Source organism: Antrostomus carolinensis, unplaced genomic scaffold (genome assembly GCF_000700745.2).
Source record: "Antrostomus carolinensis isolate BGI_N321 unplaced genomic scaffold, ASM70074v2 scaffold47433, whole genome shotgun sequence".
Classification (NCBI taxonomy): Eukaryota; Metazoa; Chordata; class Aves; order Caprimulgiformes; family Caprimulgidae; genus Antrostomus; species Antrostomus carolinensis.
The window spans coordinates 639-18,542 of NW_010308192.1; the positions used below are offsets into that span (position 1 = coordinate 639).

Here is a 17,904-nt window from a genome sequence, read left to right on the forward strand (position 1 = left end):
GGGTTTGTGCCGGGCAGGTAGAGGGTTTCTCGGCGCCATCAGAGGATGCAGCTCGGCAGGGGAAGCAGCTGCTCCCTGTTGGTGCAGCGGCGGTAACCGGGGTGTTTCATGGCTGAACACCCTGACGTTCAGGCTCGCGAAGTGTGATAGAAGATGTGGTTTGGTTCTCTGCAGCGCCAGCAGCGATCAGCTGTGCGTAGGATGGAGAAAGGCCGGGACAAACCTTTGGCTGTGCAGGGGTGACAGGTGCTTTCTGGAGAGGCCCACGCTGCGCCCTGCGTGGGCACAAGCAGCCTGAGAGGTTAAGTGATAGTAACGAAGACTCCGTGAGGAAAAATAAAGGCGGGATGTGGGACTGTGCCAAGAGTTTCCCACAGAACTGTGTGATAAAAACAACAGTCACGGTTGGAGCAGGCTCAGGCCCAGCTGAGCAGGGGGCTGGTGTTGTCCCAGGACGCGTGCTGCTCAGACAGTGCTCCTTTGGAAGGGGTGTGAGCGTACCCTCAGCTCCCTGCCTCCCATTTGCTTATATTTTTAATGCATCTTTAATCCTCGTCAGTCCTTTCATCCTGCTCCCTCTGGGAGCACTTTCTGCACTCCATGTCTCTGCGCAGCTTCACACAGCTTCTGCTTCTGTGCTGTAATGCCTCGCCCGAGGAATGTTTTATAGATGAAACCTCCCCTATTCCCACCCCTCTCACCGCCTTCCTTCGCATCTTGTGTTGCTGGCGTCTGGCCCAGGATGTGCAGTAGTCGGCCCTTATCCACTGGCGGGTTTTTCTTCTGCTACCTCGCAGCCTTTCAGGGTGAGGAGCCGGCGCTTTATTCTGCTGAGAGAGGAGGTGCTTTAGCTTGCAGTTGCATCAGCTTCCAGCTTTGCATCTCGGGCTGAGGGCTGTAGAAAACACGCCTGGGTGCCATATTCTGCTTCTGCCTTTACTGTGAAGGGCAAAAGCTGTTGAATGGCTTCAATTTCCTTTCTTTTACGCGTTCGGAAGTTGGGACCCTGGAGGCTGCTTGCCCTCAGTGCTGGTGGTTGACCCGGACTGGCGCTCGGGTTGTCAGCATGATGAGCAGGCGACCTTCAGCGCAAGGGCAGGCTGTGCTGCTGCGATGGGCAGCAGCATTCACAGGCAGGAAGAGTGTAAGGGGCAGGAACAGTGAGTGACATAAAAAAACACATTGTGCAGCTTTGAAATGCCCTTGCCAAAGCGCAGGCTTCAGTTCCCAACGTGAGCAGCTAGAGAAGTAAGCAAACCCAGGTGCCTTTATGGTGCACTCTGAAGTATGAAAAACACCAGGTAAAAAAAGTCTGGTTTGTGTTTGTCCCTTTCAAGTCACCATTAACCCTGTGACAAATTGTGCCCCATAAAAACAGCAGCTCTTGGGCTCCTCCTGCAAGCTATTTTTCTTGGCTAAAGTCAAGATGTAGCTGTTACTGGAATAAGCTGAAGCTTCTCAGACTTAAGGGCATAGGTAAGAAGCACGATGGTACAGGTGCTCTCCAGAACCCTTGAACTCTTTTATCGTAGCACAGGGACTTTCTTAAGAAGGAATTTTGTAAGAATGAGCTCTGCTTTTTCACAGAATTCTCTTGATTTGAGCATTTCCAGGCTGCTTTGTGTAGTTTATCGTTTGCCCCACAAGGAAGAAACCAATGTAGTTATTTTGTAGACACCTTGTTGGCATTCTCTGTCTGCAGCTGTGCCGCGTTTCTCTTCCTGACCCCTGTTGTGAGCTCGTTCACTCACTATAAATTAGAAGCAATTTCCATGCAGTCAAGGCTTAAATTACGGTTAAGTATGTGCCATTCTGTTTTGCCAGATCAAGCCCCAAAACGTGCTGCCTCGGACAGTGTTAAGGCTGCTTTGGAGATGTAGAAGAGCAGGGTCCAATTCTTCCAGGACCCAGCAGGTTTTGCCCATCTCTGGTTGCTCAGATACTGCGATTTCCTTGTCTGAAATGTGCTGTTGTGTAATGGCTCACAAAAGCAAAAGCATGTGCAGCCCTTGGTCCCTGGAACTGCGTACCACCACCTACAGAAGAGCTGCTTCCTTCCAGCCAGCAGCTCTCCCTCGGCTGGGAGGGAAAGGCTGAAACAAAGAGCCATGGACCCTGGGTACAAGAGTCCCCACCGTGGGTACGGAGCAGGGGAGGGTTGCCAAGCAGAGGCAGTATCTTTATTGACCAAAATAGGTGGCAATATCTGAACTGCTCTGCACGAGCATGTGTGAGCAGGGCAGGAGGAGGGATGGTGGGAGTCTTGGAAGGGAACTGGAGAGTGGCAGACAGCGTGAAGGCAATGGCATTTCCTTCCTGCAGGTCCGAGGAAAAGTCTGTGGAAAAGGCTTTCAGAAAAGGCACTGAGACCTTCACCTAGTTTTACCTCAAAGCAGCGTTCAGCTGAGATCCTGTCATGTCTTTTCCAGGTACCTGAGGCATTGGTGATGTTGGCAGGAGGAGCCAGGGCTGATGCACCAAACACAAGGAAGAAGCAGAAATGCCTGTGACAGTCGGGGGGGGGAGGTTAATTCCAAGCACCACTGTCTCTTTGCAGCTGGCTGGATAGCAAAAGGCAGATCTAATTCCCTCAGTGCCAAATGTGCAGAGCTACTGTTGTCCCTCAGCCAGATAATTGGGAGAGGAGAAATTATCCAATGCAGCCAACTATCCTTTTTTCCCCCTCTTCTGGTTTTCTTCAGTTTTGGCTGTGGATTTTCACACATCACTGCATGTCTGTTGATAAAGCAGTGCTTGAAGACACCAGTTCATCCTTTTGCTAGATACACACACTACAGAACCAATAGCCCCTAGCAAGAGTCTTGTGTGTCCAAAAAAGGACTTATCCCCAGGTGAAAGTGCAGCAGTGCTTACATTTTCCTGGCAAGGAAAGTTCAGGCCTGAGTGTGAACGCCTCCAGGGACTGAAATTGGTCATTGGTTCTGGGTCTAGAACGAATCCATGACTTTGCAGAAACACCCCAGTTTGACAGGTTCTTGGTTTTTCCATGTGCAGTGGTCACTGAACAGCAGCTCTGCTCAGCCTCGTGGTCTCAGCTTCGCTCCATCGCCCTGCGTTAGCCCATTTCATGTCCTCAAGTTGAAGTCTCTCCTTGCTCGGAAGAGTTGGGGAAGATGCGTTCCACTTCTCAGGCAGAGGCTAGGGGGGGTTTTTGGTTCCTGTTTAAAGTTGTCAGTATTCAAAAGCAGGAACAAGACCAGAAGAATGCAGATCCTCCTAGGAAGCTGTTGTATCGCTTTGCTGTTACCAGGAGGGCAGCCTGGCTGCTCCCTTAGTGCCTTAGCTGTAACCTGTGCGTTAGCTGTGACCTGTGCGTTAGCTGTAACTGTGCCTGCCATCATTTTGCCCAGTGCTGTAGTGGGAGAAAGCAGCCGGGTCGGTGGATGTCCCTGTGCCGAAGCTCTGGGTGTATGGAGGGGAGCTACAACCCCATGGTCTGCCTTCCACATTTGTAGCTTCCTTTTATGTGTCTGTCAGAGAGTGAGTGGTTTTGGTTTCAAATAAATCCTGTAATTTGTGACAGGGCTTCTAAATCATTGGGTTAGACAATGAGAGAACTGGGTTAGACTCAGAGAACCTACATGGTGGGGGACAGGACTCTTCCGACTAACAGCAAAGGGCATACAGACATCTGGGGTGGAAAACAGACACCGAAAATGGTGGTGGGGATTTTGAACAGAGCTGTCATAAGTCAGTGGGGCAGTTACCTGAGGATGAAGTCTTTCAGCCAAGATTAGTTATCTTTTTGAATGACAAGCTCTGCAGAGCACAAGCTAAAAGTGATAAGACATTGCCTGAATGGTCTTCTCTGCCCTGTATTCTGTGGGGTAATCCTGCTTTTTAAAGGTGTATGTTCTGAAGGGCTATGTTTGTCTTAAGGGAAGAAAAAAAAAAAAAAAGAAAAACAGAAGACAAAACCAACCAAACAAAAGCCCAGGTGAAACACTCTGCCCTTCTTCCCAAAGGGCTGTAACTTACACTTCTGTTGTGGCTCATTCGTTTCCAGGTCCATCACCAGAGCCTACTACAGGAACTCGGTTGGCGGACTCCTCCTCTTTGATATTACAAACCGCAGGTCCTTCCAGAACGTCCATGAGTGGCTAGAAGAGACCAAGGTGCACGTCCAGCCATACCAGATCGTCTTTGTTTTGGTAGGTCACAAGTGTGACCTTGACACACAGCGGCAAGTCACCAGGCACGAAGCTGAGAAGCTGGCTGCTGCCTATGGTATGAAGTACATTGAGACCTCGGCTCGGGACGCCATTAACGTGGAGAAGGCCTTCACAGATCTGACTCGAGACATATACGAGCTTGTTAAAAGGGGCAGCCATACCAGATCGTCTTTGTTTTGGTAGGTCACAAGTGTGACCTTGACACACAGCGGCAAGTCACCAGGCACGAAGCTGAGAAGCTGGCTGCTGCCTATGGTATGAAGTACATTGAGACCTCGGCTCGGGACGCCATTAACGTGGAGAAGGCCTTCACAGATCTGACTCGAGACATATACGAGCTTGTTAAAAGGGGGGAAATTTCAATCCAGGAGGGATGGGAAGGGGTAAAGAGCGGGTTTGTCCCAAATGTAGTGCACTCTTCAGAAGAAGTGGTGAAATCAGATAGGCGGTGCTTGTGCTGAGCTCTTCTAGTGAGGTGATGAACTCTACTAACCAAACGTACTTGACTAAGTGAACTCAGTGTGACAGAAGGGAGAGCAACACTCCCCCTGTGAACAGCCTCCCACGTTGTTTTGGACACCAGAACAGACCCCAGAAAGAAATGTTCTGTTCCAAATACCCTTTCAGAACTGGGGGCTACAAGCCTAATGGAGAGTGAGGGTGCATGTAGATGTTGTAAGGAGACAAGAAGCAGAAATGAGGGGCTGCGCAAGACAGGAGAGAGAATACAGAGAGCTGAAGGGGCTGGCACATCCCAGGGCACTGTACGTGTCCTCTTGTAAGTAAACCCATGGCTCCGTGCTGTGCATTGAAGCCGCAGTATGGACACTTCAGCAGTATGAGCAATGGGCAGACAGAGAGAAGGAAAGAGGGCAGCTGTGCTTGTGGCAGCTGTTTATTACCAGGAAGGTGTAAAGGCAGCGCAGATACTGTTTCCTCATGAGGAAAAGTTACTGACATGGTATGCACACGTCTGAATTTTCTTCCTTATGTTCTTGAACCTAGTTCAATAGCAAAAAAAATATTCTGTGGGATTTAAAAACAGTAGTTACTTGATTACTAATTTAAATTTAAATTATTCCCCCCCTTCCCCAATAGTGCTTTTCTTGCTGTGCTGAACTGGGATTCTGAGTGGCAGCTCCTGCTCCTGTAGTAACTGTTCAATGCATTGTTACGCACTTACTGCCTAAGTGAGTACCTTGGAAGTACCCTGAGTTCAGGGCTTTCCAATAGAATTAAGTGATCAAGAGCATAAAGAGAGAACCATGGCCTCATACATTATAGCTTAAGGCTGGGGTGTTGCAGCCAGGTGGGACACACCAACCTTTCTGTCTTGTTAACAGGACTGTGCTGACCTTTTGGGTATCTTACCAGCCAGCTCAAAAGGTGGAATGGAAAGGATGGGGGGGGAAAGAAAACAATACCCCAACAAAATAAAAAACTTGAAAAGCTTAACTCAGGTGCATCAGACATCCTAAAAGGTGAGATTTGCTTTTAAGGAAGTTAGATAGCATGGAAAGCAACAGCTTCCATCAGTACTTTCTGCTGTTAAGGGTAATTTTCTTTCTTGGCATCTGTGGGAGAACTAGCACTGGGAAGGTGGAGCACAGCAGAAGTGTCTGAGCAGGTGGAAAGGAAATCCACATGACAAGCTCAAGAGTAAATGTGGTTTTCCTCCATGTTTTAATTTGACAAAAGAGGATCTGGCTCAGGTTGGTCATCAGGGGGTGGTCACTGTGTTAGAAAAGCTGTATGTAGGTGGGCATTTTCTGGGAATGCCATTGACCACTTGAGCTTTCCTTCCACTAAGTTTTAACTTAAGCTTTTGAAGCGCAGCAGGGAGGGTAACTGTGCTGCTGTAGCAAACCAGGGAAGTACAGCCTATTAAAAGCAAACAAACAAACTAGTGACCTTTTTTTTTTTTACTCAAGTTTGCAAGCTTTATACACCAAACTAATGGGCAGGAGGGAGGGATTAGGTAAAAAAAACACAGGAAGCATCTGGTGTTTGACTTTAGGCCTCTAAGTAGAGAAGAAGAAAATATTTGTTACAGCTTTTTAAGCAACCCCACCTGTAACAGTGTGGGTCGTGATTGCTGTTGAGTTCAGACTATTTCTCCCTTTGAACCTGTTCTCACAGTTTGCAGCATGTGAGCAAGTCTGGACAAAGAATAAAACCTGTGACTTCCCTATTAAGGGTGTTAAAAAAACCAAACCCAAAACCAACAACAGAAAAACAAACCAACAACCAAAACCTTGAAATCGAGTAAGCTTTTTATTTTCAGTGTTCTAGGAACAACTGCAGTGCCTGGGCTCTGCAGGGAGCAGCGGTGTTGCAGCTGCTGGGAGGGCACTGGTAGCAAATGAGAGGAAGGGAGGGGTGGCAAGGGTCCAGCACCTTTCAAGCCAGCTTGTCACTGCGCTGAGGACCCCTGCTCACTCTCAAATAGGCTATAAACACATCAAAAACCTTGTGCTAAAGCCCAGTGAGTTCCAGGCAGATTCCACGGTGGTTGAGTTGAGTACCCTGAAGACTTTAAACAAAAAAAAAAAAAAACAACCCCCAAAATCCCTTTACAAAATCTCTTTCTAGGTGAGCAAAGCTGGAGAAGAGTGATGCAGAGAGCACCATGGGCTCTCATGGGCTGACGCCAGTGGAGAGCACAAGCTTTGCTTTGTCTGTTAGTCCTGTTTTCACAAAGGCAAGGAAGGACAAACGAGCATGAAAGAGTCAGTGTCGTAGAATCCCAGACTGGTTTGGGTTGGAAGGGACCTTAAAGCTCATCCAGTTCCAACCCCCCCTGCCATGAGCAGGGACACCTTCCACTAGACCAGGTTGCTCAAAGCCTCATCCAGCCTGGCCTTGAACACTTCCAGGGAGAGGGTAGGGAGGGTGGCTTCATTCTTGGAATGGGAAGTTCACCAAGGAACCACTTGGGTGTGTCAGGGTCTGGCTGTTGGCGAGGTGTTCACTAGCTGAGCGTAGCAGCTGTGCTCAGGGGCAGAACTGGAGGGCTACATGAACAGCAGTCAGGAAGTGGGTCAAACAGCATTTTAGCAATAGTAAAATTCTGTAATTCTCCATGCAGGAACCTGGCCAGGAAGGGAAAGGTCACTTCTCAAGAAACAACCACTATTTTATTTAATAGGTTTTGGACATTCCCTTTACTGCTCCCAGAGAGAAATTCCAGAAAGCCAAAATAAGTAAGCGCATGCAGACCTTCAGAGTACATCTTCAGTTGAAAAATACAAGTGTAATTCTAAAGAGGAACAGTACAGAAGAAAATGTATGAAGTCTTAACTACTTAGAGGTAATAAACGGTTATATTAAATGATAGAGAAATCATTATATACATCTTTTTCTAATTCCTTGCATTTTCTAGAGAGCTTATTAAAATATAGGAAATGTAGATTCATCTGTACAAAAACTGGAATGTTTTTTCTAACATGAAGAACTTATAGGATATGTTAAGAATTCTTTTCTAACAACTGGTTTTAATGCTTTGACTTTTAGTGCAAGAGAGATTTAGAGAAATCAGAAAGTTATACCTTTCACAGGATAATGGTCAGGAGCTCTTTTACTCTAGGACAAAAAGAAAAAAAAAAAGAAAAAGCTAACTTTCTGTGGTCTCTGCCACATGTTAAAAACAATCTGCATGTTAGATTGCAATTGCTCAGAACCTCCCAAATAAAAGCAAACTGTACACTCCCTTCGCTTTCTGTTATGCACTGTACTGAAATGTGAAAATACCGCTGTATTTAGCTGTCTGTATGTGACTGAAAATATGCTTGTATTTAGCAAAATGGTTACTATGTGATAACGTGAAATTCAAAACTTGTAAAGACACTTTGGTGGGGTTTTTCTTTTTTTTCCTTTCCCCCTCCCCATTCTCTCTCAGTAAGCTATTGCCTACCTGTACCACTTCTATACCACAGCCATAACTGAACGTCTCACGCAGACTGGCTCAACAATAAACAGGCTCCCTTTGCAACAGCCTCTGCTCTACCCTGTTCTCTGAAGGCCGACTGCTTAGAGCTTCAGAACCAGCCAGTTAACTACCTTGCTGAGAAAAAACACTGCGACTACAGAAACACAAGCCCTTCTAAAGCAAGACAAAAATACCCCAAAGCAATGCCCTGCTCTCTGCAGCAGCAGCCAAAAGCAGCCTTGGCCCCTCCAGGAGGGGAGGGGAGGCCTTTCTCAGCAGCAGGCAGGACCGGGGTCACAGTGGCTACAGCAGCTTCTGCAAAGTCACAAAGATTTAACAGCCAAGGACAGAGCAATACTGGACAAGAATCAGTCATCTGGAAGCTTCAGTGCGTGTCTATGAGGTTTGGTTTGGGTTTTTTTTTATTTACTTCGTATCAAACAAACAAAAAGCCACCCAATACAAGAGCTGTGATGGCCACGGTCATCTCCCAGCTCCCGCAAGCCAGATACCTTTTGAAGCTCCAGAGCAATTCCAGCTGTAATGCTGTCCGCCCCCCGCCCCCGCCCCCCCCCAGCCAGCATTAGGTCACTGCCAGTTGCACACAATACTTATTTTGCTCGTGCAGAAATGCTTAACTGGTGGTTTCATTGTGCACAACAAAGGCAGGCACCAGCCAGAGGGAGGGGGGAGTGCGCTTCAGCCTGCTGGGATCTCATTAACCCAAACTGAAAACTGCAAGAGAAATCGGGACGTGTCTGCAGCTGCCTTTCCTGTCACTGCTGATGCTCTCAGGAAGGGAGAGAAGCAGCCTGCGGTGTGAGCAGCCCCCCGTGCTGCGGGCAGGGACCTGCCACTCAAATCACACATCAGATCTAAACATTTCTCTGCTGCAGTGAAAGACCAACAGCATCGTCCTGTGGGGAAGGGAGGGACGCGCCGAGCCCGGGTACTTACCTGCGAGCGCTGGCAAGGACTGACCTGCTGTGGGCCCATCCCCGCAACTCCTGCTCGTTCACAGCCACCGCGCTGTCCCATCAGTCACTCCTGTTCACAGCTCAGATGCGCTGACTCGCCTTCCCCATGTCACTCTAGCCGGTATTCAGCAGCTACAGCTTTTCATGTCTGTGGCCTCAACTGAATTTTTTCACCTCACTGCCCCCAGTCAAGGGAGGGAAACATTATCAAAGACCACACATCAGATTCCTGACTTTCTTCCACAAAGAAAGATGGACAAAACGAGGTGTTTGCCACAACTGTTTAGTTTTACTATTTTAATATCATGAAATAAAAGTACAAAAAAATTTACAGGTATATTGTTTCTTACACGAAGATCAAACAGTTAACATTTGCATTTATTTTGCAGCAAAACCTGTATTCTCAATCACAGAATGTGAATATTAGCCACTGACATCACCACTGAGCATTTCATTTTAGAAAGAAACTGCAGAGGTAAAAGGCAACAATCTTGCAAGGCTTTGTAAGAACCAAAAAAATATTCCAACTAACACCAGAAGTCATGTTTCAGTGAGCCATCCTGACCTAATACAGGTTTCACCACCTGGGAGGCTGAGAGTGTTAAGACATTTGAACTGGACATCTTGCCTAAGGGATCGTAAATAAGGGGCTTCTCGTTTATAGGCTGTCAGCATTTCGGGGTCCTTGTTCAATGCATTTGGGGAAAAAAAAAAGCAGTGTGTGCACATGTATGAAAAAGAACGGGGTGAGATCACCTGCAGGCTCAACATTGCTTGTGCTGTTCACTCCATTTACCGCTCCTCTCTGAAGACAAGTCACAAACTGTTATTTGTAAAGTGCTGAGAGTTCCGTAGCAGGCAGCTGACTAACCACTCACTACTAAAAACGCCTTTATCCCAAGTGGGCAGCCAGGAATGCTTGCAGGCTGATGCTGCCAGTTAACTGACTGAAACAAAATCCAAGACTTCACTGTGTTTTTTCTGTTTGCCAGAACATTACAGCTGCATGTCTTCCCAGCCCAAGTCGACTTTAACTTCATCAGCTGTACACAGAGATGAAAAAGTAAAGCCCTGCATCACCTTAACCTGCCAAAATGTCACACCCCATTCCATACATGCCCCTCAACTTTTCAGACAAGCTTTCAGGTAGAAATTTATTAATGACAGACGGGTCTGATCAGAATACCTTGTCCTTTGCTGGACCACGTGGTGCCTTTTGAAATAGTTCATCTCATGAAGCATGCATGAATCCAAATTTTGAGTTTACGAATAAATAAAATGGTGCTCACCATTAGTTTTTATATATTTTTACCATTTACTGAAATGCTTAAAGTAACTCAGTCCCTTAAGAATGAACTTTGGGGGTGTTTAAATAAAAAATATTTGGAAATTGAAACCACATTTAAAATTGGCAAAACTATGCTTTGTTTTTGGAAGGGTCTTGCTTGTTTCTTCTCTTTACATCCCAATTATAAACTCTAGCCATATCTGAGGGTGTGGAATTAAGGAAATAGCACATGCATTCAGGGAAAAAAAAAAAAAATTAAAAGCAAGTGATATAGTTGCCCACACATCCTCCATTTACTTGTAACTTGTCAATACAGAAACCATTTAATGAAAGAGCTAATTTGGTGCAAAGCCAAAGTTACAGGAATATACTAGTAACTGTTAATGACTGCAGCATTTACAGCATTTACTTAAAACCCTCCAAAACGATATTGCAGAGAAAGACACTTTTAGTTTTAATTACAGCTGCTCTTTTCTGATTTCAGTCCACCTGCCCGTATCAGTTGGATTTGCCTATTTCAGGCACCCACAACTTCCTGCAGCACTAAGAGATCTTGGGTATCGGTTTTAAAAAACAAGTAGTGGTGTCATCATTTACTAAATCGGATACTCCAGCTGATGGCTGGCCTCATCATTAAAACAGCTTCTAAGTATAAAAAAATATCCCCACACCCCTGGAGGCAGTTCATGTATAAGGAAAAAAACTAAGTGACGCCTAAGCGAGCAGCAAGCTCGCTGCAGCAGGGCTGGTATTGCTCGGAGAACATTGCAATGACCAGCAATAGCCTGAAGAACAACATTCTGATGCTCTAGAGAGGAAGGGAGAGTCGCTTTGCTTGGAAATGGCCTCCTGGCTGCCAACCCTCAGCACCCATCCACACTTCCAACTCGCTTCCAGTCTCGGTTTGCCACCACCGCCCTGGGTTTCCGGGAACCAAACTCAAACATAAGCTTTGCTACATCTAACACACCAACCCTCAGCGCAGCACTGGAAACAGTGTTCCCTTTCCCTTTTAGAAAAGCTCTTCCAGTGCTACAGAATTTCAAGGGCAGCCAGTCTAAGATCAAAACATGTCAAGAAACTGGGAATTACCTGTATGTTAGCTTCACATACGCCTCTTGCTTCTCAAATAAAATAAAAAATAATTTTAAAAAAGGATACTGACTTCTGTAGTGGTGAACTGATCTCTAAGGAAATCCAGGTCTTCCTCTAGAAGATCGAGGTTTCTTGTGGCTGTTGACAAATTCTTCTCTAACAGAGCCTGAGCTTCATCAATATCATATTCAAGCATCACATTGGCCTAAAAAAAGAAAGATTGAGAAAAGTTTTTCCTCTGGCGTTGTAAGGAATAAGCCATAGCAGGCTTATTTCAGGCTGTTGCTTATAACTTATGAGGTTAACAAAAGGCTGTCCTTGACAGGCCAAGACAAGAAGATTCAGGGCGAGCAAAGCCAGAATCCACCTGAGGCCCCCACCGCTCAGTAACTCAGTAATAAATCCCTCTAGTGACTTAAAATTAACGTTCTCCTCCTACAGCTACGAGCAAGGGATCCCTCTCCCTGTGGACTGCACTCAGCCTTTCAGTATCTCATCTTCACCTTATCTGAAAAGTGAGGGACTTCACGTTTCTTAGCAGCACCTTCCAAGTGTCACACAACTCTAGAAACAATTTTTGTTGCATTCAAGATTAACCTTGGGATCTCTCTGTGTGGATCACTGACAAGCAGCCCAATGGCAGTGGTCATTAACAAGAAGTCTTATGGGTATTTCGAGATACAATGTCTATAAAAATCCTATCCTGTCCCTGGCGGTTTTCAATCTACAAGTCTTTATTTCAGTAAGGAGCTACCACACGAAGAGATAGAAGAGCAGTATCAAGTGAAGAGGCACCAATGAAGCTTTGGACCACTCAAGAACCATGCACTGAGCAGAGCCATGTACTACCAACCAGGCATGATCCCAGGGAATGCTACAGAGAGCTGCAAGAGTGAGACCAGCCAGTCTTCTCTTACAATAACTGGGAGACATCGCTTCCCCAGTAACGGTAATACACACAGCCCAACACGCGGACTGCAAGCAACAAGGAGAATCAAGGCAGAAGGCCCAGAACACCTAAATATAATAAATTGCTTGTGGCATTATATACTGATTATATTTTCTGTATGAACTGTCAATAGGATGAATTTTCCCTGATATTCTGTTACAAAATAAACCTGGGATGCTCCATGAAAGTCAATGTTTGTGAATTCTGAAGACAGTCTCCTAAAAGCAACAGGTATCAGACAAATCTTCTCTGTTTATGATAGAAAAGAAGTGGGAGAGGTTGGGAGTAACTGCCCAATCAGTCCGGATGCTGCACGTGTCAACCTTTCTGTCCAAACCAAGTGGTTTTATTTGGCAGCCAACACAGGGATTTGGGAACATACGGGATTTAGAAGTCTCAAAATAAACATTAGCAGGTTATCTCCACATATAAGGAAGCCTCTGAATACAAAATATCCCAACCTGATATCGCTTAAGTACTTAGAAATCTGTGGTTTGAGCTCTGATCCCACCAGTCTTTAGCACAAATTCTACTTTAATGCTGGCTGTGAGTAACAGAAATCCCACCTTTCCCTAAAAATGCGCATGGAAAGGGAAAGCACGATGCTAAATGCAAATAACAGAGAGAGGATGGGAAGCTAGTTGCCAACTAAGTTATTTTGCTGGGCACTTTCCCATCCCAGGCAATGCTGGGGAGTAATTTGAACCACCAAGCGATAGAAGAGATAAGGAAAACATTAATGAACACGCTTCTTGTGAAGAATAATCCAGCAAAATTACAATTCTCTGAAGTTTTACTGTTCAGGCACCAAATAAAATCGAACATGAAACCTTCACTAACACACTGAAATTGTCTTCTCAGGCTTGCCCTGCTGACAGGACACAGCTCCACCACGCACACACAGCAGAATGAATGCCCAAAGCCACCAGCAGTACAGAGCAGACAGCAGCAAGCACTGCCTGTCAGAAGCCTTTTGTAAGTTATTTAAACAGTTTCAGAGAAAGTTCCATTTTACTTACCCCCAACCACAAACAAACTTTATCTGTAGGAGGAACTGAAGCTTTGCAGTAGAGATTATCTGCCAATAAAAATCTGGTTTCCATTGGATTTGTGGAATCCTTAAGACAAATAATAAAACTTAAATTGCTATTTTCACTGGAAACTTATGCCAAAGACATAAAACTTGAGTAAAGAGCACACTTTTCTGCTTTTTGCCATCGATACAGTATTAACTTCAGTGGAACACTACGTAATTTTACTTCAACATTCAAGTTAGAGCTCCAAGAATAAAGCGTTCAAAAAAGATATATTTGAGAACAATATAGAAATCTCTATAAAGAACAGCTGAAGTCAAAGCTTAGCTGCATTCTATACGCTATTAAAAGTGAAGTCTGCATTAAAAACATTAACTTTTTTTGAACTAGCTTTCAAAAAGTACTACATACCTTTAAAAACAATTCTGTTATTTATAAAGGCATATTAAGTGTGCTCTCCAAAACATTTCTTGCAATGTGTTCTGTTAGGGTGGAAAGGTAGTTAGCTTTTCTCATACTCATTAGATATTCAAAATAAGTTTACCTTTTTCTTCTGCATGTGTTTTAAAATTTCTAATGTCTGTTTAATTTCAGGAATCTGACTTTTTAGCCTGTGAATTAACAACAGTCATAATTTATTATTTTACAGAGACACAAAGTTTCCTAAACAAGTGATCAGTTTTACTACACAATCCAACCTCCATTTTCAAACTCTGAAACTCATAACAGCTTTCCAGGCTTACAAATGCAGATGTGAGAGATATGGCATGTAAAGACAGCTCAGCTACCGCTTCACCTGCCTCTTACCACACTGAGGCTGGCTGGTTTTCTGAAGCAGAGCAATGCATACAGCTTTCAAACTGGAACAAACACATCTTAACAGTAACAGATCCCTATTTGCTGCATATTTTTTTTACATTTCTGATCTCTTTGGAGGAGAGAGAAACCTCAGCAGAAATTCAGATTAAAAAAACCTGTAGGTAAAACAAAACAAGTGTGTTTCTTCTGAGGCCCACAAACTATTCTAACAAACAGTTCAGAGCTACAAGACTTGGCGCTGTTAAAACGAAAGCTCTCTCCAGAGTTCAGGGCATTCCCCACCTCGACAGCCCCCGCAGCAGCAGGCTCAGACACAGGGACTGCCAGAGCAGCCTCCAGGCGGAACTTACGAGGGGTACTGGTCCACAAAAGAAGCTTAATCTCAATAAAATATTACTTGAAGCTTTCATTTTAGCTTTTGCCTAGCTTCAGATCAAACAGAGGCTACTGAAGAGAGATCAGAATACTGAACAAAAAGTTACGGGCTCGATAGAGCTGTCATTTAACAAAACCCCTTCTTATTTACACTGCAGCGGGTACCTTTTCACCTTAAAGGCTAAGGACCAGTTCAGCAACACTGTAAATTCTTTTGCATGTAATTCTAAGGAAGAGGAAAGAAAAAGCTGGGCTTTCCTGAAAGTACTGCAAGTATTAGCTCTCCTAACATCAACTTTTTACTTCTTTGGATATTTTAAAAATAGCCTTATTTTTAGGCTTATTTTTAAAAATATAGAACCATGCTAAACATTTCTCAATTCTGCACAAAATATGACTTACCTCCTTTTCTTTTGAGCAAGATTAAGTTCCAAAAATTTATACTTCTGATACTGCTCATCCAACTTCTTAAGAACTACATCTGCTGTCTCATTTCCAGGCTGTTTCATAAAAGAATCTACATCTTCCTTTAAGGGGAGAAAGAAACCCTCAATGTTAGCAGAGTTTTACAGAAATCCTACAAACAGTCATGCCACCATCTTACTGCAGCTAAGTCTAGAGGGGTTTTATACATAAACAAACTTGTTTTTTTTCCCCCCCTGGAGAAAAGTACAAAATAATTTTGTTTCTTTTCTTAGTTAGTCACCTTTTCACTTCCCCCCCCCCCCCTTTTTTTTTGGTAGGGAACTACAGAATCGGTGTGAGGGTTATTTCATACCCATATTCACTAGTACCATGTTAGTGGTGCCTTCAGTCAAATGACACCTAATGGGGGGTGGATATCCTCAGACCACAGCTAAACTTTGGTTTCCTATCTGTAAAGCAGGGATAATGCTTCTCTGTGGCTAATCAGATTACAAACTATTTAGGATAAGATTGATGAAGGACAAGAATCACGGCCTGATCAAGCATGTTGTGGCAGAGAAAGAGGCAAAGCAAGGAAAACTGTGGTATCTGCTCAGGCAGGCTTTATGGCAGTAAACAGCTTGTCTTCAAAACCTCCTTTCATAGGCAGTGAGAAGCCACAGAAACCTCTAGAGAACAATTCCAGCCAGAACTAGAGAAGTAGCCAGAGAAGGCAGGCAAGGATGCTGACCTCTGCAAGTGCCTCCTTCAGACTCTGAGGAAGCAGCACCTCTGCCTGCAGGCAACGTTCTCAGCCTCGAGAGGCACCGGTCAGAGATCAGCCACGCACTGCTGACCTTAACATTCACCATGCAGAATTCAGGATGACCACACTCATCCGCTGCGATAACTCTGTCCTTGTTTGTCTGTAGAGCTCTGTGAGAACTGACAGAAGCCTCCCACAGGCCTCTTCAGCTTCTCCTTTGTAACTAGGTGTTTCCAGCCCAGTAGTTTCACATCAGAAAAAACTCTCATGTGTTACTGAAGTAATAACAGACGTACAGCTGGTTCCGCTCAATATGACTCCTAAGCTCTCCTGGATAAAGAAACTTACTACGAAATTGCTGAACCTGGCAAGGAGGCACACACCTTCCTTATCATTAAGGAAATCTGCAGAAGAAATATAAGCTCCACAACAGACTTCAGCAGGCAGCATGATCTAGGTGGTACAACAACTCAAGAGAGCGCATTTCACACTAACTTCCTAAGGAACGCCTTAAGCTTCCTCACCCACAGCCGCACGAGAAGCACTCCTGCCTCCTGGGGAAGCCTGCAGAGAGGGTATAACCAGAGAAAACAAGCATTAGATTCAGGCACCTGTTGTAGAAGCGAGGCCTGAGGATGTTCTGAAATGAAACTCCCTCTTGTGGAAGCTATTCTGCTGACATACATCACCCAGGACAGAAAGAAAAGCAGGTGGGCAACAACTGGCCCACCACACTGCCCGCACCCCACCTCTACCTCAGCTAACGTGTCTGGACAGACAGACAAGACAGAACCCAAGTCCTCCTGAAACAAAGATGCTGAGAATCTGAATGCTGAATCCAGGCCCCCTATATACTGGTGATCTCCTGCTCCACAATGCCCCAGTCCAAAGTGGGCTCAGATCTACCACCGAGGTCTTCCAGCTGCAACTTCCAAGTCCTGCTGGTTGGGCTGCTGTCCCATCTCACCCAACTGCAAGGCTGAGACACGGTCACTTCTTTGAGCATGAACAGGAGTTTCACAACAGAGCTGGGTGTCAAAATGCTGTCAGGATCCCTGCTTTGTGGTATGTCACGCAGCATCTCAGCTGCGGAATTACCCCACAGGTTCTGCAAGGACCGGCCAAAACTCACCTCTGTGTTTTTAGGAAGAAAATTCACTGCCAAAACCGCGCTGTTGTATACCGTAAAGGTAGCACAGAGTTTGCAAACTTCAACCCAAGCCACGTGAACACTCTGTAGGAGCCCTGCAATAGAGCAGGACAGCACATTCCCGTGCTGCCTTGTGTTTACCTTTTGAGCGATGACACAAATGAAGAGCTGCAGGCGCTCGCTCTGCTTCTGCAGAGAGCTTTCATCGCTTACGGGCACACACAGGGAACATGACATGAGACACGTTTTCAGATCTGCATCCCCTGCCCTCCTGCTCACAGGCATGCTAAGGAAGGCAAAATAAGGAAGGCATTTTATTTGGAAACACCTGGACAGCAGCTCAAAAGAAAACAGGGTTGAAAGTTCTGTTCTGGAGACTCTTTTAAAGTCCAGTGAAATCCTGAGTTAGTGCTTAATGTCACCTGGGATCTGGAGAGGCACAAGAATCCACAGCTCCATGCCTAAGAAAAGGGATCCACCATAAACTGTCTGAAGAGCCTCTAACAAATCGAGACACTTCAAGAAAGCATCTCTGAAGACAAGATTCACAGTAAAACTGTCCATGTAGTGTGTGGTGGGGGAACATCAAGGAAACGATCAGGAAGTCTTTATCATGATGAGAGTATACAATGTTTTTGAAACAGAAACCTATTTTCTGAAGAAAAAAACTGTAACAAACACCATCCTCAAGACACTAGCATTTTCACTTTGTGGAGCTGAATTCCATTAAAGAATTATGAGTATATGCTTATCTTGAATAAAAAAGTCTATCTGAACATCTACCTCCAAGTACCCTAAGATCATCCTTGACAATCTCTTCTGCAGAGCCATCTGTATTTGATGAGAGCACCCCTCAAAACTAAGAATTAGGAAACTTCAATGGGTTTTAGATCCATAAGAGTCCTCTTAGATCCTTTTAGAACAT

The 17,904-nt window shown here is 45.1% G+C and overlaps 2 protein-coding genes across 2 annotated transcripts; one reads left to right on the forward strand and one right to left on the reverse strand.

Annotated features, from left to right (window-relative positions):
• Window positions 1-3,986: 3,986 nt before the first annotated feature.
• RAB39B (RAB39B, member RAS oncogene family) lies at window positions 3,987-4,943 on the forward strand (the record flags this gene model as incomplete). Its single annotated transcript, XM_029084422.1, has 2 exons — window positions 3,987-4,176; window positions 4,377-4,943. Coding segments are annotated over 2 exons (468 nt in total), but the record flags the coding sequence as incomplete, so codon positions are not given.
• A 5,170-nt stretch (window positions 4,944-10,113) lies between these two features.
• On the reverse strand, window positions 10,114-15,186 carry VBP1 (VHL binding protein 1). The gene is made up of 5 exons (XM_010165683.2): window positions 15,061-15,186; window positions 14,009-14,075; window positions 13,450-13,548; window positions 11,548-11,686; window positions 10,114-10,586 (listed from the first exon to the last, which is right to left on the reverse strand). Exons 1-5 carry the CDS (start codon window positions 15,165-15,167, stop codon window positions 10,516-10,518), a joined length of 483 nt encoding a protein of 160 aa, XP_010163985.2. The 5' UTR covers window positions 15,168-15,186; the 3' UTR covers window positions 10,114-10,515.
• Window positions 15,187-17,904: the final 2,718 nt, after the last annotated feature.